The sequence below is a fragment of the Leucoraja erinacea genome, chromosome 16 (genome assembly GCF_028641065.1).
Source record: "Leucoraja erinacea ecotype New England chromosome 16, Leri_hhj_1, whole genome shotgun sequence".
Classification (NCBI taxonomy): domain Eukaryota; kingdom Metazoa; phylum Chordata; class Chondrichthyes; order Rajiformes; family Rajidae; genus Leucoraja; species Leucoraja erinaceus.
In genome coordinates, this window is record NC_073392.1 from 37,588,526 (window position 1) to 37,612,220 (window position 23,695).

General features: G+C 43.5%; 1 protein-coding gene across 1 annotated transcript in view; it reads left to right on the plus strand.

Annotated features, from left to right (window-relative positions):
- Positions 1 to 23,695, plus strand: part of nup210 (nucleoporin 210) — a 146,761-nt gene that overhangs the window by 93,911 nt on the left and 29,155 nt on the right. The window contains exons 26-31 of the mRNA XM_055648193.1: positions 4,906 to 4,986; positions 5,201 to 5,332; positions 6,087 to 6,245; positions 8,535 to 8,626; positions 22,667 to 22,841; positions 23,378 to 23,553. Coding sequence (XP_055504168.1) covers positions 4,906 to 4,986; positions 5,201 to 5,332; positions 6,087 to 6,245; positions 8,535 to 8,626; positions 22,667 to 22,841; positions 23,378 to 23,553 — 815 coding nt within the window. The remainder of the gene's footprint in view (positions 1 to 4,905; positions 4,987 to 5,200; positions 5,333 to 6,086; positions 6,246 to 8,534; positions 8,627 to 22,666; positions 22,842 to 23,377; positions 23,554 to 23,695) is intronic.

The window sequence follows — 23,695 nt, forward strand, 5'->3', positions numbered from 1 at the left end:
TATTTCACGAGCAGCCTTTTTAGATTGCTATTTTTCTCCCCAGTTTAATATCCCTGTAAATCTATATTGAGGTTCAGATCCAAAATTATAATATTGGAGCACCTTGTTTCTGGGTTACGAGACCCTTGACAACCATTCAGTACACTAGAACCTCCCCTTTCCAATTTAATCTTAATTCCTCTAAATTATCTTGTTTAAACCATAGCCTGATACTTTCAGTAAGAAGTGCCTTTAACTCCAAATCAATCAAATTCCATCTGAGGATGTGCTGAGGGACCACTAGGCTGATTTAAAGCAGATTTAAGAGGGAAAAATAACTGTCTGAGTTGAAGAATTAACAAGAAAAGTAGTTTCCACCCACATCCCAAAGCTGTGCAAGTGTGTAGGTTAATTGGCTTCTGTAAATTATCCCTCGTGTGTCCAATAGAACTGGTGTATGGGTGATTGTTGGTCGTCATGGACTTGGTTTGGGTGATACAGGTTCTTCGGCAAATCAAGTCAAAAGCACTTTATGTTCACTTTGTGATCTAGGCCATTAGTGATTACAATTTACAGAAATTTCAGGCACTTCTCTGAAGCTGATCAGATTAGTGTCTACATTTGGGAAAAAAAGAGTTCTGTTCAGAGGAAGATGATCAGATGAATTTTTTGGTGGTCTGGATTTCCTGTGGCCTACGGCAAGTCTGATCCCAAGGCTGCCGAACTAGCCAGTTTCAATTGGTACAACAATTTCCAAAATAAAAGCACTACTGAGATGCACTGTCAGGCTGCACCTTCACAGAAAACCGGTGCAATTTTATGTTGTTGACCTTTCACCAAAATGGAGAGCTGGATCAGCGATAAATATGAGGAGAAAGTCTTTGATGGAATAAAAGACAAGATTAAACAGATCCTGTTTAATGTAGGATGTAGGTATAGTAATTGGAGAAATAAAGAACTGCTTTATGGAAAGCTGCAATTTTTTCTTCTGTCAAGTTAGTGTGCAGAAGTTGGCAGACAACTTTGAGAATAAATCATTCATCTCCTCAACACGTGTCAACTACTTACTTACTTACTGCCTCTTATACCTCCTGCCATGTAGGGCAGCGACAAAGGTCCTCCACTCAGTAGTGTTGATTCCTTCAGTGCTGTTTCCGTAACATATGTGTTTTACGAGAGAGGGTTGTTAGCCCTGTGCTCAACCTCCAACCTGGAGGACCAGTGGATCGCTCTTCGTCTCGCCTCTACCCTTCGACCTGTCCAGCATGGGAGACCCTAACAGGAGACGAATCTCCCGCTGGCATAGCTCTAGGGGTCATTGAGACACACAAGCTCCTTGACCACAACAAGGTTGCAATCCAATGGGGAGACGTATCAACTAGAAAGGTGCTAAATAAGACATTAATTTGCATGTACTATGCCCATATCTCCTATTTTGCCTTGTTACCAGAATATTAACCTTTTCAGTCTTGAATATATTCATTGAATGAGCACCTGCGACATTGTGAGGCACAGAATAGCAAAGATATGCAAGTATCTGAATAAAAAAAGATTCTTGCCATTGAAGTTCAAGTGGCTACCTCTTCTGATAATGTGCAGCTAGTTCTGGACTTGTCAACCAGAAAAAAACCCTCCATATCAACATTAAATGTTCTCAGAGTTTTAAATATTTCCATGAGAACCTCTCTAATTTCTTGGAATAGATGTATGTTCCTTTGAATTTCTCTTTAAAAATTAGCATTCGTTTCAGGAATTCCTTTAAGGAAACTTTACTACATACCTTCTAAACAAGTAGACCATATTTTATACTTGTATTCTGTACATGTGTTCACCTCAACTACCTTGCAATAAAGACAAGAATCCTTTTCTTCTTCCTAATTGCTTGTAATACCCGTGAATAGTGTATTTCATTTGAAGCTTGCTTTGCAAAGCTTTAGTTTTTATATGACCTGAAATATGTGAGTCACAAGAAGCGGATTTAGACATCTATTGACGTATATAATTATTTTGGGAAATTATTTGAGCAATAATTTGACTTGCCAGAGACTGCTGCATCCATTCAGTGTTCATGTGTGCGTCATGTTTCAGGAGTTGACATGAAATATCGCTAAGATCAACACTGCCTATTTTACCTTGATCCAAACAATAGAAATTGCCTTTTCTATAGTTTAGTCATCCTTGCTCCTCTTTGCAGGAATATTGACAGGAGCATATAGAGGGCTATAATTGTATTATTTACGTTCAGTTTTGTTCTACTTAATCCACTGCTCTGAGTTTACACGGTTTCACATTCTGCATTCGGTGCTTGCTTGTTTTCCTGCTCCCACTTGAGAAATCCATTTTATTTTTACTTCTTGACAATGTGTATAATGCAGTGGCATTTCCGCATCCCTTTTGTTGCTGTACTTATAACACTTGAGGTATTTTCAGAGCCGTAAGTGATAGGAGCAGAATTAGGCTATTTGGCCCATCAAGTCTACTCCACCATTCAACCATGGCTGATCTATCTCTCCCTCCTAACATTATTCTTCTGCCTTCTCCCCATAACCCCTGACACCCATACAAATCAAGATTATATCTATTTCTGCCTTAAAAATATCCATGGACTTGGCCTCCACAGCCATCTGTGGCAAAGAATTCCCCAGATTCACCACCCTCTGACTAAAGGTATTCCTCCTCATTTCTTTCCCAAAGGAACATCCTTTAATTCTGAGGGTATAACCTCAAGTCCTAGACTCTCCCACTAGTGCAAGGTGGTAAATTTTGCCTACCCAGGGGGTAAATTTGTTGATTCTGGATTTGTTAAAAACTGTAAATTAAAAATTCCCCATTGTCCCCACAAAACACTGGGGGGGAATTTACTTTCGAAAAGTTGCCAGGGGGTAAATGGGACAAAAACAGTTGGTAGCCCCTGCATGAGTGGAAACATCCTTTCCACTTTTATTGTTTCATTTGAGTTTATCATCTGGAACAATACGGCAACTCACCCTTGTAATTGTCCCTTCCTCCTGTCAGTTTATGGAGGACAAGCAGCAGTAATGCCCCCTGACAATAGAACGGGCTCCTCACTCTCACTCTCTCACTCTCAATCTTTTTTAAATTGTCCCCTTGTCCCATTATTGGTGAAGGTCTGACCAAGGAATTTACAACGTGATTTTCACCCTTTACCTCCTTTTTTGACTTCTGTGAACAATTTTCCCATGCTGGTAAATGCATTACTTTTCTTAAAGAACGGCAGAAGCTAATTTTCTGGTGTGCTGTACATCAGCTGACCAATTTATACTTTCAACTTTCACATTTCATATGTTGTAACAATGTCTTTGCCGACTTTCCCCACTTTTCTCAGCAAAACATTACAATTAAGTGGCAGTCGGCATTCATCCTAATTGACACAAATCCTGATTTGCTTCTATTACAACTATTCTTGGAGTTCATCCAAGGTTTATCTTCTGACATTAAAAGTAATCAAATTTTACTCGTCAGTTCTGCCTTTTTTTTTTTTTGCATCAGCCCAACCTCGTGATCTGAATCTATTCGATCACGCAGGTTGACATTGGTGTTTTAGTCAGTGTTGACCTCCCACCTTACACGGCATCTGTCATCGAAAGTTAGCCCTCCTCAGATGTTGACAATCATGACACTGATTCATAAAGTTGAATGTTCAAACCCTGCTGCAGAACTTGAGGACTTACCGTAACTTAAGATGACAATGCAGTCGGATCCTGTCCTGACAGAGATGTTGTCTTTTTAAAAAGTTCTTATTTTGAGGTTCTGCTTTCAAGCTGAAGCAATTCTTGCCTTGCTGCTGATGTACCAGAGTAATGGAAAGACAAAACAATTCAAAATGTCTTGTGTATGTGTCTGTATTAAGTAGGCTCTAATGCAACTGAAGTAGTTACAAGTCCTCACTACTCTCTAAGATAAATGATCCCTTGAGAGTAATTTAGAAAACGAGCTGGAGCGTTTGACCAGCATTTTGGCTCAGACGTTAGATTCGTAAACTGCTTGTTGGTTTTGGCTAGTTAACAATGACTGTGCTTAAGAAGTGTCATTTTGTCTGGGGTATCTTTAAAAATGTTATAGAAGCTAGGCATATATTAGAACCTGCATGATATCATTTGCGCCTGAATTTTTTGGCATTGGAACATTTTTGATGGATTTGTATGTCCAGGACATTTTGAGGGTCATTGTGATAATACTTTCTCATTTTGCCACGTCTGTATACAGATGTTGATGCTCAGTCTTAGAACACGGACAGTACAGCACGTGAACCGGTCATTTGCCCCACGTTGTCATTGTCAAGCATAATGCCAAGTTAAACTAATTTCTTCTGCCCAAATGTGATCCATGTAGCACCATACCCTGCATATCCAAAAGTCTCTTTAGATGCCACTGTCGTATCTGCCTCACTCCTGCAATGCATTTCCTAACACAAGAAGAATAAGAATGGCCATGGACAAACCTTTTGTTTAAATTCAAATTTGACTAAATCTGACAACCGATTCATGATAATCAGAGATGCTAATTGAATCCTTTTTCTATGCCATTTAGTTTTAGCTTTGCAATTTTGTTTTACTCCTTATGGTGCCTTTGTATGATTGCGATGCTGCGGCAATTTTATAACTGGAGCATGAGAAATATGGCTGAGGTTTATATTACATTATATTATCTCTAGAGTTTTGACAATATATGTGTGATAATGCCCTGTTATATTATGAGTATTATATAAATCTTGTTGATTTTAAACTGAAGTTATTCATGTGGTTGAATACTTCTGAATGCATTTTTAATGTACATCTTTCCAAGTGCTTAGATACTTGTAGAAAATAATATTGCGGTATAAAATAAGAACAGATGGAATATGGTCTCTGTTTTGCCTGGTCAGCTCTATGATGCTGTATGTAAGCTGCTTTTATTTAATTAAAGGATGAAGTAGATGTGGAAGTCATTCAGCTTAAAGCTGTGAGAATCCATGCACCCATTACAAGAATGAAAACTGGCACTTGGGTAAGCTTTTTTCCCCTGCATTTTAAGACAAAATCTCTGAATTTTTGAACATTTCTGATTAATCTTTTGTCTCTGAAGATACGAAATATTAACCAAGCAGTTGCAAACATTAATTCAAGAAAATTAAACTATACCCACTGTTTTCTAACTGTTTTAAATTTGGTAATATACGTTGAAAATATGGGTCGTTTTGATTATTAGTTTTAATTTGCAGATGCCAATCTATGTAATGGGAATTACTAGCAATCAAACGCCATTTGCATTCGGCAGTGCAATACCTGGACTGACATTTCATTGGTCTGTAACGAAAAGGGACATCATTGACCTTGAAACAAGACATTCTGAGGTAATTCGAAATTCTGATTTGCTATTTACATAAAACGCTGAATATTGGAGTTGTGCAGCAAGGAAATAGTTCTTTGGCCCATGGCAACCAAGATGCCCAGCTGTGCTTGGTCATATCTTTCGAAACCTCCTATCCAGATACCTGTCCAAATGGCCAATAAAGGTTACTGAACCAGCATCAACAACTTACACTGGCAGCTCGTTCGGTATACCCACCAAGATTATGTGGAAACCGTTGCCTGTCGGGTTCCAATGAAATCCTTCTACTGTCACCTTAAATCTAGGCACTCCCGTCTTGAATCCCCTGCTCTCTGGGGTAAAAATACTGTGCATTCACACAATCTATATACCTCTATCAGGTCAACGTGTAGTCTCCTGTGCTCCAAGGATTAATGTCCTAGCTTGCCCGACCTTTCATTATACCCCAGACCCTCAACCCCTGGCAACATTCTCGTAAACCTTTTCCGATGGTGAGTAACCAAAACTGAACACAGTAATCTTAAGTGTTGCCTCACCAACACCTTGAACAATTTTAACCTCACGTTACGACTTCAACGCCGATTTCCTTGACAGATAAAGGCCAGTGTGCCAAATGCCTTCTTCACCACCCTATCTACCTGCAGTGCCAGTTTCAGAGAATATTGACTGTACATATGAACTTAAGGAAATGGACTCCAAAATGGAAACTTTTTTTTGTCAAACTTGTCTTGTGTTGAATTTATATAAAACTTTAATTGATACATTTTCCGTTTTAGGCATCTTTTCAACTTCCAGCACGTTACAACTTTGCATTGAATGTGTACAGTCGTGTCAAAGGCAGAACTGGACTGAAAGTTGTTGTAAAAACCACAGATCCTGCAGCTGGACAATTTGAGAACAGTGCAATGGAATTGTCAGATGAAGTGCAAATTCAGGTATTCCTACCACCCCCTTTTCTACATTGCTGTTATTGCAGTGTCATACAGTCAGGGCACAACTTTAGAGCTGATGGTGACAAATTGCAAGCATTACATGATTCTATATATGGGAGAAATTGATCCGAAAACTGCAAATCATTACTCTTTAATAATAATAATAATAAATTTTATTTATGGGTGCCTTTCAAGAGTCTCAAGGACACCTTACGTGTTTTTCCTCTACCTACTAAATTTTTGTGAGGGGAATAAAATAAATAGTAGAGACATGACTAGTACACAAAGTAAATACAGAATTCAATTCAAAACACAATATGAGGCGTTTTAATGCACAGATGAAAAGGGAGGGGGACGTGGGGCTAAGGATAGGAAGAGGTGAAGAGATGGGTCTTGAGGCGGGACTGGAAGATGGTGAGGGACACGGAATTGCGGATCAGTTGCGGGAGGGAGTTCCAGAGCCTGGGAGCTGCCCTGGAGAAGGCTCTGTCCCCAAAACTGCGGAGGTTGGACTTGTGGATGGAAAGGAGACCAGCTGATGTGGATCTGAGGGACCGTGAGTTGATGCCAAGGAGAAGTGAGTTGCAATAGTCCAGTCGGGAGGGAGACGAAGGCATGGATGAGTCTTTCAGCAGCGGGAGGTGTGAGAGAGGGTCTGAGTTTGGCGATGTTGCGGAGATGAAAGAAGGAGGTTTTAATGACATGGCGGACGTGAGGCTCAAGGGAGAGGGTGGAATCAAAGATAACGCCAAGGTTGCGGGCCTGGGGAGATAGGGAGACAGTGGTGCCGTCGATGGTGAGAGTGGGGTTATTGATTTTGCTGAATGTGACATTGGAGCCACACTCTTTAGTCATAACCAGATAGTAAAAGGAGCCAAACACTTTTTATTATCGAAACTTGATGGGAACAGTCTGTGCTATACTCCTGCCATTGATTATTAGAATTCAAGAGGAAAAAGAGAAAAGGTTTATTGCCTGTTGTATTTGTATCCTTGCCCAAATCCTACTGCCATTACAGTTTGATTTGTTGGTTTAAACTCTTGATTTGTTCTGTAATTATGAAAGCAATCTTGTCCTCACCACGACCCTAAGCCTGCAAAAATCTAGTAATGTCTGACACAAAATTACTTTATGTTTTGATGCTGGTTTCAAGCAAACGGGAGGCAAGATGTCATCGATCTTATTGAGGAAACATCCACATCTGAAGAAGGGTCTCGACTCGAAACGTCACCTTGTCCTTTTCTCCAGAGATGCTGTGTGACCCATTGAGTTACTCCAACTTTTTGTGGTCATATGCAGTTCCTTCCTACACATACTAAATAATTCACAGATAGCAAAGGTGGAGATTAGAGGCTGAACTTCACTTTAAGGAAATAGTTATTTTTAAATGCGTTTAAAATGGGTAAATTACGCTACATGCATATAAATCATTAATGCCAGGGAGGCACTAAAGAATTCGCTTCCACAGTTCCTTTCTCAAAGTATGGTCGGGGTCGGCGCTGTTTGGTCGGTGGGGGCTCTGTGAGACGGCTGCCCTGCCAACAGCGTGTTAGTCATTTCTACTTTTTTTTGTTTTTTTTAGTATGTACAAATGTGTGTTTTAATGTCTCTCGGTGTGTTTTGTTTGGGGGGGGGGGGGGTAAGGGGGAAACCGCTTTTGGTTGCCTCCTCCACCGAGAGGCGACTTTTTCCATGTTGCCTCCCTCGCGGCCTAACACAAAGGATTGGTGCGGCCTTTCCCGGAGTCAGACCCGGAGCTTCAGCAGCGGGCGCAATGTGGACTTTTTCCGATCACTGGCCCGCGGCCTACAACATCTGAAGCTGTGGTCTGCGGAGCTTCTAACCGCGGGCTCGGCGTCCGGAGCCTAGGATCCCTCGTTGAGGACCCCCGGAGAAGAAGAGCTCCGACCGCCAGCCTGTGGCCTACGTCATCCTGAAGCCGTGGTCTCCGGTAGGGAAGCACCGATTCGGGACTTACCTTCCAGACGAGAGGGCCTGTCATCTGGCCGCCCGCAGAGGCGACTGTGGAGGTTATGGCCCCCACCACGGGGGAAAATGGAGGAGGACTGACTACTTTGTGCATTCCACCACAGTGAAGAATGCTGTGGTGGATGTTTGTGTTACATTTTTATTGTGTATTGTGTGTTCTTTTTTATTGTACCGCTGCTGGCAAATTCATTTCACTGCACTTTATTGTGTATGTGATGAATAAATCTGATTGATTGATTGAAGTACTTTTAATTGCCTGTATTTTTGCATGTTACCAGAATGTTAAATTGTTTCTTTCTTTAGGTGTTTGAGAAGCTGCGGTTGCTCAACCCTAAAGTTGAACCACAGCAGATATTAATGTCGCCAAACTCTTATTTGAAACTTCGAACAAATCGGTAAGTTTTAAAATCTAACAAAGAATTAGAATTTGGACCTTGCAAGATTTAAATAATATTGTTAAACTAAAATTAGAGCACCAACCAATTTTCTCTTTTTTGTTCAAAAACATTGAATTTAGGTGCTCTGCTACTTTTTGTGACTGTAAGCAACCTGATTTTTTGTCATGCTGTAGTTAATGTAAACTACCTTTTTATCTACTTGTGTTAATGTCGGATCCAGATGTGGTTTGCATATTTTTATTTAACCTCCTGAAGACGGAGCTAAATGGCAGAAAATATCGTGACACATGATTCAAATTTTGGGGCTGTTCTTTGTTTTTCTTAAAAAGGTAAAAATAAAGATGACTGGATAAGATCCAGTATAATTTACTTAAATTGATGCAGTTGCACTTCAATAGTCAAGAGTGTTTTATTGCAATATGTCTCAGATAGAACAATGAAATTCCTACTTGCTGCAGCACCACAGAATATGGAAACATAGTACACTGTAAACAATATAATAAACGAGGGGGGAAAATATATATAGATATAGATATTGATATAGATATATATACACACACACACATGCACATGTATATACACACACATACAGTGCCCTCCATAATGTTTGGGACAAAGACCCACCAAAGACAAAGCAATAAATCCCCAAATCCTATCTGCTCAAGTTCAAACAAGTGCTTCAAAACTCATTGGCCGGCATAAATTCAACAGCAAGACAATGAACCCAAATATACTGCTAAAGCAACAAAGGAGATTTTTAAAGCCAAAAATGGTCAATTCTTGTGTGGCCATGTTAATCACCCGATCTGAACCCAATTGAGCATGTCTTTTATATGCGGAAGAGAAAACTGAAGGGGACTAGCCCCCATAACAAGCATAAGCTAAAGATGGCAGCAATACAGGCCTGGCAGAGCATCACCAGAGAAGACACCCAGCAACTGGTGATGTCCATGAATCGCAGACTTCAGATTCAGATTCAACTTTAATTGTCATTGTCAGTGTACAGTACAGAGACAACGAAATGCAGTTAGCATCTCCCTGGAAGAGCGACATAGAATATGATTTCAATAAATAAATCTATTTACATGTATACAGACATAGTGTTTTTTTCCTGTGGGAGGAGTGTCCGGGGGGGGGGGGGGGGGGTGGGGGGGGGGGGGGGGGGGGGGGGGGGGGTTGATTGGCAATCACCGAGGTACATTGTTGAGTAGTGTGACAGCCGCAGGGAAGAAGCTGTTCCTGGACCTGCTGGTCCGGCAACGGAGAGACCTGTAGCGCCTCCCGGATGGTAGGAGGGTAAACAATCCATGGTTGGGGTGAGAGCAGTCCTTGGCGATGCTGAGCGCCCTCCGCAGACAACGCTTGCTTTGGACAGACTCAATGGAGGGGAGCGAGGAACCGGTGATGCGTTGGGCAATTTTCACCACTCTCTGCAGTGCTTTCCAGTCGGAGACAGAGCAGTTGCCATACCATACTGTGATACAGTTGGTAAGGATGCTCTCGATGGTGCAGCGGTAGAAGTTCACCAGGATCTGAGGAGACAGATGGACCTTCTTCAGTCTCCTCAGGAAGAAGAGACGCTGATGAGCCTTCTTGACCAGAGTTGAGGTATTGTGGGTCCAAGAGATGTCATTGGAGATGTTGACCCCCAGGAACCTGAAGCTGGAAACACGTTCCACCTCCGTCCCGTTAATGTGGATGGGGGTGTGCGTGCCGCTTTGTAGACTTCCTGGAGTCTACAATTAGCTCCTTGGTCTTCTTGGAGTTAAGGGCCAGGTTGTTGTCAGCGCACCATGCTGCTAGGAGCTGGACCTCCTCCCTATAGGCCGACTCATCGTTGTTGCTGATGAGGCCAATCACCGTTGTATCATCTGCATACTTGATGATGGTGTTAGTACCATGCACAGGTGTGCAGTCGTAGGTGAAGAGGGAGTAGAGGAGGGGGCTCAGCACACAGCCCTGTGGAACGCCAGTGTTCAGGGTGAGGGTTGAAGAGGTGTGCTTGTCTAACCTAACAGACTGGGGTCTGTTGGTTAGAAAGTACAGTATCCAGTTGCAGAGGGAGGGGTCGATGCCCCGGTTACTGAGTTTGGTGATCAGTTTAGAGGGTATAATGGTGTTGAATGCTGAGCTGTAATCGATGAACAGCATTCTTACGTAAGTGTCTCTGTTGTCGAGGTGGGAGAGTGCAGAGTGAAGTGCCATTGAGATGGCATCCTCCGTACTCCTATTCTTGCGGTAGGCAAACTGATAGGGATCCATTGTGGGGGGTAGGCAGCCTTTGAGTTGTGCCAGGAGCAGCCTCTCGAAGCACTTGGTGATGATGGGGGTAAGTGCAACTGGGCGGAAGTCGTTGAGGCTTGCCGCAGTGGAGTGTTTTGGCACCGGCACGATGGAGGTGGTTTTAAGGCACGTGGGGACAACTGCTTGGGCAAGTGACAGGTTGAAGATGTCAGTCCAGACGTCTGTCAGCTGCGCAGCACAGGCACTGAGCACGCGCCCGGGGATGCTGTCAGGGCCAGCAGCCTTACGTGCATTAGTCCTACTCAGTGCCACGTACACGTCGTAGGGGGTGAATGTGAGGGGTTGGTGATCAGCAGGGAGCACACCCTTGATGGCTGTCTCTAGATTGTCCCTGTCGAAGCGTCCATAGAAGTGGTTAAGCTCCTCAAGGAATGAGGCGTCGCTGGATGTGGGGGTGGTGTTGGTGGGTCTATAGTCCGTGATGGCCTGGATGCCTTGCCACATGCGTCGGGGGTTGGAGTTGTTGTTGAAGTGCTCCTCAATCCTGAGCTTATGGCAGTGCTTGACCTTCTTGATGCCCCACTTCAGGTTAGCCCTGGATGAACTGTAGGCTCGAGCATCGCCTGACCTGAAAGCGGTGTCCCGTGCTTTCAGCAGTAGCCTGACCTCTCTGTTCATCCATGGCTTCTGATTCGGGAATATGGTCACCTGTTTGAGGGAGGTGACACTATTGATGGTGGAGTTTATAAAGTCCAGAACAGAGGATGTGTATGAATCAATGTCCGTGTGGGAGTCAAGGGTGGACTGGGCTGCAAACGCCTTCCAGTTAGTGTTTCCAAAACACTGCTGAAGTGTGGAGTCTGCTTCCTCTGACCAGACTTTAATTGTCCTCACAGTGGGTTTAACCCGTCTGATGAGTGGGGAGTACTTAGGGAGCAGGAACAATGAGACGTGATCAGACTGACCAAGGTGGGGGAGGGGCATGGCTTTGTATGCTTCAACCATGTTAGTGTAGACTTTGTGTTCAAGAAGGAACTGCAGATGCTGGAAAATCGAAGGTACACAAAAATGTTGGAGAAACTCAGTGGGTGCAGCAGCATCTATGGTACTGCTGCACCAGCTGAATTTCTCCAGCATTTTTGTGTACCTTAGTGTAGACTTTGTCCAGTGTCTTGTCTACTCTAGTGGGGAAGGATACATGTTGGTGGAATTTGGGGAGTACAGTCTTCAGGTTGGAGTGATTGAAGCCACCCACAACAATGAAGGCTGCCTCGGGGTTGTGCGTCTGTTGTTTGCTAATGGCAGTATGCAGCTCTTTCATTGCAAGCTTGGCATTAGCATCAGGAGGGATATAGGCTGCAGTCACAACAGTGGAGGTGAACTCTCTGGGCAGATAGAACGGTCTGTATCTAACCAAGAGGAACTCAAGGTTAGCTGAGCAGTGACTCTCGATGATGGTGGAGTCCGTGCACCATGCTTTATTTACATAAATGCACAGACCGCCACCTCTGGTCTGTTGCCCTGTCCGCTCGGAGTAAATGACGCCGGATGGCGCTATCAGGAACGTTGATGTTGAGCCAAGTTTCCATGAAGATCAGGATGTTGCCGTCTTTGGTCCAGTTGTGGGAGGTGATCCTTAGCAGGAGTTCGTCCATTTTGTTTGCCAGTGAGCGCACGTTGGTGAGGAAAAGGCTAGGAATCGCTAGCCTGTGGGGCTAACTCCAACCTGGCCTTTAACCCACCTCTGCGTCCCCGGCGGTGCTTTCGTACGCGACGCCGTGTGTTGGTGCTTCCAGTTGGCCGTGCTGGCTGTTCTGCCGCTCCGTTGCTCCGTGCCTCCGTGGCTCCGGTGGCGGTCTCCAGCCCCGCTGCTCTGCTGGTGTTCTCCAGCCCCGCGGCTCCGCTGGCGGTCTCCAGCCCCGCGGCTCCTGTGCTCCGTTGCTCTTACGAGCTCAGGAGCAAGACGGAGATCGCCCAGAAAGTTGTTGCAGCCGCAGGAACCGAAGTCCAGAAGTTCCTGTCGGCTGTACGAAATGGATACAAGACTGCTCCGTGTGAGCAGCCTTGAAATAGGTAGGGGAATTGTCGCTATTTTTCCCATTATTGGGAGACACAGGGCGTCGCGATGTGCCTGCGCCACCGCCATTTTAAGCAGTAATTGCATGCAAAGGATATGCAACGAAATACTATGTCATTAAATTCATTTTCCCCCCCCTGAAAACATTATGGAGGGCACTGCTGTAATTTCTACATGGTGTGTATAAAGTGGCCTTTATATAAAATCTACAATATGCACTTATACCACATGTCATTTTTTTCTCAAATTGTATAAATTATGTCTCTTCCCCCCCCCCTCCCAAACATTATGGGCACTGTGTGTGTGTCATATATATATATATATATATATATATCCTGTGTTAATTTTGATCAGACAGGCAGATAATAATACCATGGCAGGTCAAATTTGGCTCCAGCAGCCAGGACTCGGGAACTGTGGGCCTGCCGGAGCCGGCAGATCTGTCCCCATAGCCGACTTCGGCGACCGATCAACCGGTTAAATTTGCTGCCAGTTGCCGACTTCTGGAACCAAGAGTAAAATTGTTGGTAGACCTGTAATTTTTCATTGTGAGATTGAATTATACGAGTGGAGTTGCGATGATCCTGATGTAACATTTGAACAGGGAGCGGATATTAATTATAGATAACAATTATTAATGGTGATTGATCTTCCAGCAAAACAGCAGAGACTTCTTATCACATAGATAAAGATATGATTTAGGAGCTGGAATTGGCCTTTTGCAAGTGCCACTATTTAATAATAAGTTTGTTGCTGAACTCTACATTCCTGCCAACCCATGGTAACTATTTACACTTTGCGTATCAAATATCTATCTACTTTAAAAATATTCAAAGACACTGTTTTTACATTTTGAGGAGGATAGTTTCAAAGACTTGAAAGAGGTCGTAAATAGTTGACCTTTTAAACAATGATCTCTAGTTTTAATGCCCTCATATGAAGAAATGTCTTCTCCACATCCTTGGCAAAACTCTTTAGCATTTTGTTTTAATCAAGTCCTGTCTGGCGCTTCTAAACTCCAACAGATACATACTAGTTTGTGCAACTGTTCCTCAGAAGGCAAAACCCTGTGTGGATCTTGATGTAGCTTTTTACTGCTTTAACATATTAACATTCTTCCTTAAATAAGGAGGCCAATACAGCCTACAGGCCAATACAGTTTGCAGTCCTTTAAATGTGTTAAAACCAATGCTGCTTATAGTTGAAACTTTTCACATTCAGTTCCCCGAGCACTAAATTGTAACATTCTGTTGACTTTTCTCATTTACCTAATGTGCATAACAGCATTTTACTAATAAAGCATGTGGACACTATGCTCTCAGGGCTCTGTAATGTCCCAGCGTTTAAATAATATATTGATCTTTTTTTTCCCACCCGCATTCTCCTTGCTTTGCCACATCTGTACCCATTCACTAAACCATTGTAGCTTTCTTATATCCACTTCAAAACCTACACGGTCTATTTTTATTATCAGTACGCAGCATATGGGAAAAAATGGATTATCACTATTGGAATTCGTAAGAACCTTAAATAAAATGACTAGCCTGCTCTGCCATTCAAGTTCACATCTGATTTTCTACTTCAGCACTGTTTTCCTGTAGTATCCCCATAACCCTTGATTCTCTTTATAATCAGAAATCAATGTTTGCCTTAAATGTACTTGGCAACATATCTATGCTTCTCCTCTGGGATGTGGGAAATCGACTTCCAATGTCCCAGAGGACCACACTTGTAGGAGATGCTGCAGCTCCTTAAAAACCGTGTCAGGGAACTGGGAGCATCTTCTTGGAGACTGAAGAGAGGGTTGTCATAGTAGAGGATCTTAACTTTCCCAATGTAGACTAGAACTGCCATAGTTTCAAAGGCTTAGATGGGTGAAATTTGTTAAATGTGTTCAGAAAAGTTTCCTTAACCAATATGTAGAGGGCCCTACAAGAGAGGGGGCAAAGCTTGACCACCTCTTTGGAATTTGGGAAGGGCAAGTAACTGGAAGTATCGGTGGTTGTGCATTTTGGGACCAGCGACCGCAGTTATATTAGCTTTAAAATGGTTATGGATAAGAACAGAGCTGGTCCACAAATAAAAGTTATGAGTTGGAAAGAACTGCAAATGCTGGTTTAAATCGAAGATAGATACAAAATGCTGGAATAACTCAGCGGGACAGGCAGCATCTCTGGAGAGAAGGAATGGGTGACATTTTGGGTCTCGACTCTTCTTCACTGATTAAAGTTATGAATTGGGGTGAGACCAACTTTGGTATTAGATTGGAACTTGCTAAATGTGATTTGAGTAGGTTGTTTGCCGTCGAAGGGATGTCAGAAAGTGGGATGCTTTTAAAAGAATGGTGAGAGTTCAGAGCACGCATGTTCCTGTTAAAGTGAAGGGCATTGCAGGATGATGAGAGAAATTGAGGCCCTGGTCAGGAAATGGATAGTTAATGGAGATGTCTTGAGGCCACTGTATTTCGGTAAGGAGGTAATGGATGTCCTAAGGCATATGAAAGGAGGTAAATGACCTGGTCCTGGAACCCACTGCCTGGGGTGGTGAGATATACGATAGTGGTGTTTAATACAGGTGCACAACCTTTTATCCGACGATCCAAATAACGAAAACCTCCGAATAGCGAAAAAAATTTCGGTCCTTGAAGAAAGGTCCTTGAAAATGTTCACCGAGGGCGGCCCGCAGAGGTGACAGCTGAACCTCCGGTCGGTCCCGGTCCTCGAAGAAAGGGGAACTAAATCCCCATTCATAAAAGAAAAGGTGAGGGTATATTGCGCGGGAGGGTTAATAATTGACAATATGCTGCTGCCTGTCCGAGATCCCAGAGACCCACAGCCAGCAGCAGCCCAGCCCCGTTCCAACTGCAGAGGAAAACTGCAAACTGGCCGGAGACGTCAGGACCACCAGAAGCCGCTCCCCGAGCTGCACCCCCTCATCGGGACACCGACCCCCAGGCCCACTGCAAGCACGGAGATCCCAGATCAGTAACTCCAGCCCCGCTCCAACTCCAGAGGAACACGCTCCCCGTATGGACAGAAGCTGATGGTGTGCAAGGGCCGTCGTGTTTTTGGGGTCGCGCAGCTCGGGCTGTGGGCGAACTGCCACTTGTCGCCGTAGCGGCCCATCGGGGAGCGGATTCCTCTGGAGTTGGAGGGGGAGTGGGGTATTGTGCTGTTTGATGGCCCCCTGCTATCCCAGGGACAGGGAGACAGGACGTTCACCGAGGGCGGCCCGCAGAGGTGACAGCGGAACCTCCGGTCGGTCCTCGAAAAAAGGGGAACTAAATCCCCTTCATAAAAGAGAAGTGGAGGGTATATTGCCCGGGAGGGTATATCGCCTACCTGGAAGAAACCGGACATTTTTTCCAGGATGTCGTCTGCACACCAAAGCTCACCAGTTTATGTTTAAAGTTTTACTTAACGTTTATCTCGTCTTTATTATTTATTCGGGGGATTCAAGAATCCCCGAGCTAGGCCGCCTATGTATCGTGAGTCTACCGTGGGAACTCTTTAACTCAGGGAGGCAGCAGCAGATTGTCGCTCCCTTTGTCACCTGCCACGGGAGAGAGATCATGCACTTAGGTCTCCTTTGCACGTCGGTGTTTCTGTCTTTCTCCACTCATTGTTGGCCCCATCTGTCACCACCCCCAACTACACCCCTCTGCTTCCCGGCCATGTGTGTGACCCCTTCCCTCCCCTCCCCTCTCCAGCTCCCCGCTCATTGCACCGGCGCGGGGGCTTTGTACTGTCTTCACGTCGGCGATGGCAGCAGATCGGTGCGAGTCACCGGAGACGTCAGGACCAATTGGACGTCAAGCACCAGGCCCACCGCAAGCACGGAGAACCGAGAGACCCACAGCCAACAGCAGCCCAGCCCAGCCCCGCTCCAACTACAGGGGAACCTGGGTTGCGGATGACGGGGTACAGCTCGGGGCGTCGTAGGGGCCCATCGGGGAGCGGGTTCCTGTTGGTCCTGACGTCTCCGGTCACCTGCCATCCTCCGGGAACTGTACCGCCCTTGCAGGAGAGTGGGGTTGTTTGCAGTTGCAGAGGGAGGGGGCAAGGGCGGTACAGTTCCCAGTCTCAGCTCCTGTCCATGGGGGTGGCCGGAGACGTCAGGACCAACAGGAACCCCCAGGCCCACTGCAAGGACGGAGATCCCAGAGACCCACAGCCAGCAGCAACTCCAGCCCAGCCCCGCTCCAACTCCAGAGGAACATGTAGGGGCAGAACCTGATGGTGTGCAAGGTAAGTCTTGGGGTGGCGGATGAGGAGGCGCAGCTCGGGCTGTGGGTAAACTGCCACTTGTCGCCGTAGCGGCCCATCGGGGAGCTTATTCCTCTGAAGTTGGAGGGGGAGGGGGGTATTGTGCTGTTTGATCGCCCCCTGCTATCCCAGGGTCAGGGAGACACAGCGGCTTTTTAGACTGGTGGGCAATCACTTCCAAAGTTCTGCCCACACAGTCAGTACACCTCTCCTACACTGCATTTCATACAAACATTTATTCTGCAAGAAAAAACTACATTGAAGACTCAAACTCGCGACCGAGTAACTGCCGGGATCAAGGCGCAAACTCGCGACCTTAGATCGCCTAAGGGCATGTAGCCCCGCTAGGGTGACATGAGTGCGGGAGGTAATTCAACGCTGCGGGCACATTTACAAATTGAGGAATTCATTCAACACACTGCATTTCATACAAACGTTTATTCTGCAAAAAAAAACCTACATTGAAGACTCAAACTCGCGACCGAGTAACTGCCGGGATCAAGGCGCAAACTCGCGACCTTGCGGATATGAGCCGAGCACTCTACCACTGAGCCAGCCATTAAAATCTACGCTAAAAAAATTCCATTCCGAAGACCGACAAATTCTGAATTACGAAAAGTGTCTGGTCCCAAGGCTGTCGGATAAAAGGTTGTGCACCTGTATGCTTTTAGATAGGCACATGGAAATGCAGGGAATAGACGATGGAGGGATATGGATTATTATACAGGCAGATGAGATCCGTTTAACTTGGCATTGTGTCTGCACAAAGCTTGTGGGCCAAATAACCCATTCCTGTGCTGTACATAGAAACATAGAAAATTGGTGCAGGAGTAGGCCATTTGGCCCTTCGAGCCTGCACCGCCATTCAATATGAGCATGGCTGATCATCCAACTCAGTATCATGTACCTGCCTTTTCTCCATACCACCTGATCCCTTTAGCCACAAGGGCGACATCTAACTCCCTCTTAAATATAGCCAATGAACTGACCTCAACTACTTTCTGTGGCAGAGAATTCCACAGATTCACCACTCTGTGTGAAAATGTTTTTCTCATCTCGGTCCTAAAAGACTTTCCCCATGTCCTTAAACTGTGACCCCTAGTTCTGGACGTCCCCAACATCGGGAACAATCTTCTGTACACACTGTACTCTTCTATGTTCTATGAAAGTAGATATATCTTCTGGGGCTGATCAAATATATCTGTGTGAAGATATAGAAGAAATTGCAGGGGCCCTGATGGGGATATATGAATCATTGTTAGATATGGGTGAGGTGCTGGATGATTGGAGTTTGGCTCATTTTGTGCCTTTATTTACTTTATCTATAAGGCAGGGGGTGCTGGTGGAAGTTTGTTTTTTTGGATGAGAGGCCTGGGCCTAATGGTGTGCCTCATGGATCGGTGCTGGGCCCATTGTTGTTTGTGGTTTATATTAGTGATTTGGATGAGAATGTTCATAGCATGATTAATAGGTTCGCAGATAGAACTAAAGTAGGTGGTATACATAGTGACGAGGGTTATCCAAACTTATAGCAAGATCCCAATCAACTGGGCAAGTGGACTGAAGAATGGTTAATGGAGTTCAATGCAGATAAGTGTGGTCAGAGTCACACAGCATGGAAATAGGCCCATAGGCCCAACTTACCAACCAGGATACTTAGTTTAGTGATACAGCGTGGAATAGTCCACTGAGTCCCTGCCAACCAATGATCATCTGTACACTCATTTTGTGTTGTCCCAGTTTTGCATCCTACACACTAGGGGCAATTAACATTGGCCAATTAACCTACAAACCTACATGTCTTTGGAATGTGGGAGGAAACCGTAACACCCGGTGAAAATCCACGCGGTCACAGCAAGAACGTCCAAATTATGTACAAACAGTACCCATAGTCAGGATCAATCCTGGTTCTCTGGCGCTATAAGGTAGCCCCTCTACCACTGTGTGTGTGTGTGTGTGTGTGTATCTTTACCCCCCCCCCCCCCCCCACTCTGCGTGCTTCCCTCTCTGCGCCCCTTTCCTCTCTATCCCCCTCCCTCTAAATTGAAGATGAGGGAGTGCTGGGGGGTGAGGAGAAATGAGCCAATCTATGGTGGGATTTGTGCTAACGTTAACCAACTTTGTAGCAGGGACCTTATTGAAAGCCAAGCAGAAATCTAAATATATCACATCCACTGGTTTTCCCTTTAAATATTTGTTAGTCATAGGATCATACAGCATGGGAATGGGCTGTTTGGCCCAACGCATCCTTGCTGTACAGTCGACTCCGTTCTGTATTAATCCCATCTCCCAGCAATTTGTCTATAACTTTCTATGTCTCTGTGATTCAAGTGCTCATCTTTACTTCTTACATGCTATTTGCAACCAAGCTTTAGCGACTCTTTTATAATCCTCAAACAACTCGAGTGGGTTATTCAACATAAATCCCATGCTGATGTATTCAGTTACTCAATCCTTCATTTTAGAATTCAGCATTTTCACTATGACCACCCAAGTATTCGAGCTATGGACTGCTAATCTGATTTGTAAAGTATTCAAGAATCTGCATGGTATGATGAGTGACAATTAAATTCAGTCTAAAGAAGGGTCTCGACCCGAAAAGTCACCCATTCCGTCTCTCCAGAGATGCTGCCTGTCCCGCTGTGTTACTCTAGTTTTTTGTGTCTGTCTTTGGTTTAAACCAGCATCTGCAGTTCTTTCCTACACATAACCATTTTACAGTTTACTCTAGTTTGGATGATTTATTTTAAATCTGTTAGGATGTTTTCAAGGAATTGACAAATATATGTAATGGTGTGTTAGCCACAAAGCTTTGAATGTGTACACTTGGTTTCCCTTAGAAGTGTTACTGTTTTTGGTAATGGCCTTCAGCAGCTATTTTTGGATTTAATTTCACTTTGTTTTAAGTGGGTTTTTGAAGGTCACCATTTGAATCTGCTTTATTTGATTAGGTGTTTGTAGTGAATTCATTGTCTAGCTTTTAAGTGACTTTACCAACAGACTTGATACAGTAAGTAAATCTGTAAATTACTTCTTCGAAGCAGGCAACCCAGTGGTGGGAAAACTCATTTCCAAAGAGCACAAAATTACTTGGTTCTCGCTGTTTTGATCTGTGTTATCAATCATTATATTTATTTTTTCCCCTTAAATAGCCTAGCCTGCAGTGCCATCAGAGTTTTAAAAAAATTGTAATTTATATAGTATGCAAACTAGAAATTGTGGATAGATACAAAATGTTGGAGTAACTCTGTGGGTCAGACAGCATCTCTAGAGAAAAGGAATAGGTGAAGTTTCGGGTCGAGACCCTTCTTCAGACTCGGGTCTCACTTGAAGATCATTGGAACATTAATTTCAGTTATAACCACCCTAACCATCCCAAATGGGTCTGCAGGAATTCATAGCAATATAAAAACATGTGATGCAAAAATCTTTGGAAGTATTTCTACTCAACTGAAATTAATTCAGTTAACACACATAATTTGTTTTAATTTTTCCAAAGGGAATTGTAACGAACACCAAGTAATGGCAAAGCACAATATAAGTTGGCACTTAAACTTTCTCAGGAGAATATAGTAGAAAGTTAGTTGGCTATAAATTTCTGTTGGTTCAAATAGCATGAAGGTAATGAATAGATATTTCCTCTTGTTAATCCATTCTCAGTTAACATTTTTATTTCTTTGCATTCATTTGTGATTGGGGAAAATTAACCATTTTATAACCAATATGAATACTATGAATATGATAAATAGTGGATAAAAAACATATTATTTTCTGTTTTCAGAGAATTGATTTGTAGAGATGGAAACATTTACTGTATTTCTAGAAGAACAAGGAGAGAAGTTAGGGCCTGTCCCACTTGGGCGTCATTTGCGTGTAATTTACGCGACACCATTTACGCGTCACGATGCGTGCGTCGTGATGCGCGCATGGTGCTTGGTGACGCAGGCAGTGATGCGCAGCGCCCCAGGATTTTGTGATGTACAAAATCTTTGCGCGCCATCTGCATGATGCGCAAATAACACCCTAGTGGGACAGGCCCTTTAGCACCTTCTAGCCATTACATAATTTAGTAATTTATACTCAGTTGGTTGGCCATAATCGGATATAACGTTTAAAAAGAACGCAAAATGTTTTGAAAAAGACAAACATTAGCAACGTATGCGTAAATGATAGAAGAATAGAACTGCGGGGTATTCCTGCAAATAACTGACACTGAGGCAAAGTGTAAGCCTGAGCTGCAAAATGAGCTTCTAAACAGCAATAATGAAGGAAATTAATTTGCCAACAAAATTGTTGAATATGCTACGACAGTTATATAATATTAAAATTAAGAATCAAAACTTCAGCTCCATTGAGACTCAAATACTGTGCATCTTCAAAACCCTCCATTCCTTGCACATCCACGTGCCCATCTAAACCCCCCTCAAACGCCGCTATGGTAACTATATCCCCCAGCACCCATGGCAGTGCATTGCGCGCACCCACCACCTCTTTTTTTTAAATATTGCCCCACACGTCTCCTTTAAACTTCCCCCTTTCATCTTAAAGATATGCCCTTTAGTCTTTGACATTTCAGCTCCAGGAAAAAGATTCTGACTGTCTACCTTATCTATGCCTCTCATAACTTTATATACATCTATCAGTTCCTCCTCCGACGCTCCAGGGAAAGCAATCCAAATTTGGCCAAACTCTGCTTGTAGTTAATAACCTCTAATCTAGGCAGCATTCTGGTAAATCTCTCCTCACCAACTCCAAGCCTCTACATCCTTCCTGTAATGGGATGACCAGACTTTAGGAAATATTCCAAATGTGGCCTTCTGATGTGGACGACTGGAATTAGTTATTTATGGGGTTCGCTGCATGATTTAATCATCCAATAATTATATGCCGTTCAGATTTCGCTCCTCTTTGATAACATTACATTTCCTGCCTATTATTTCCATGGGTGCACTTTGCTAATGGATGAATCTTCTTCACAGAACAGATTCAGGCACCTATCTCAATATGTACTAATCAAGTAAGGGTTTTGAAGAGGCAAATGGGAAAGTATGGCTGGCCAAAGACTGAAAAAGTGAATCACCTTTAATAGTATGAAGTTGTTGATTGATTTCATCATACGTCAAGCCCTGTATTATTGTACTATATGAGAGACCCCCTTGCTGTGAGGAGACAGAGTTGTGGTGAAGTTTCCTTGGAACCGCAGACCCACTGCTTGCCTGCAACTTGACGATATTTTAACAAGCATTTGAATTCTGTAGTCTGCTTAAAATCAATGTACATGTAGCACACCCTGCTGCCTTTTTATTACTTTTGATCGTTCCATCACTTTGAACTGTGTTCTAGTTAAATGCCACCATTGGGTAACAGGCTGAAAACTTCTTTGAAATTATTTATATTTGCTGAACTTAGGTATTTTTAATTGATAACATTTCATGCTTGCTTGATTGGCAGGGATGGAGCAGCTTCTCTTAGTTACCAAGTACAAGACTATTCTGATAAATTTCCTGTGGTACAAGTTGATGAAAATGGACTTCTGACTTCTGGTTCCATAACTGGATCTTCTACAATTGAAGTGAACTCTGAAGAACAGTTTGGCATCAATCAGACTGTCACTGTTGCTGTTAAGGTCAGAATGAATCATACTTTTTTGTACTCTTTTGATATTTTTATTACAGTTTTAAACTCCTTGCATTTACCATAAGGCTGCTGTTTGATTTGATGTATTTTGGTAGGGAGGAACACTAAATCTTGCTGTCCTTGTACTCCATGACTGTTTCCTGCAAATCCAATCTTATGCACCAGCGTTTCACAGCTGTGTGTACAATGGTGCAGAGAGAGCTGCTGTTGCCCTGAAGCATCCTGCACACCAATAGCATGGGCCGAATAGTCACAGGGCCTCCACTTCATAATGTTTCCAATTGTTTGAGTAATGCTATGGGGGAGATACTATCAACAAATTTAAAAATACAATTTGCTAGATTATTCTATTGTCAACTTCTGATGCAAGTTTCTCTTTCATATTTGAATTGAGATTCAAATATCTGACACTTAACCCATGGAGTCAAATGAATATTTCCGTAATTACACGGTGCTGTGATGTTTTATGTTAAACCCGGTTCATTCTTCTTCCTCATTTTTTACATCATTCTTTCAAATGTTTAGGTTGCACCTGTCTCGTACTTGAGGATCAGCACAAGTCCTGTAATACACACAATCAACAAGGAATCTGCACTGGTTATTCCAGTGGGAATAACTTTAACATTAACTGTCCATTTCCATGACAGCTCTGGAGATCTCTTTGACGCACAAAATACCATGATAAATTTTGCTATGAACAGGTAAAGCAGCTCAGTCAGTATTTTTCATTATTTGCAATGGATATTCAAGTTCTCTTCCTCCTGTGGCTTAATTGTAATATATTGCCACATGACAAGTTGCTGCTAACCACTTTATTGGATTTGCAATGAATGACAGAATTGG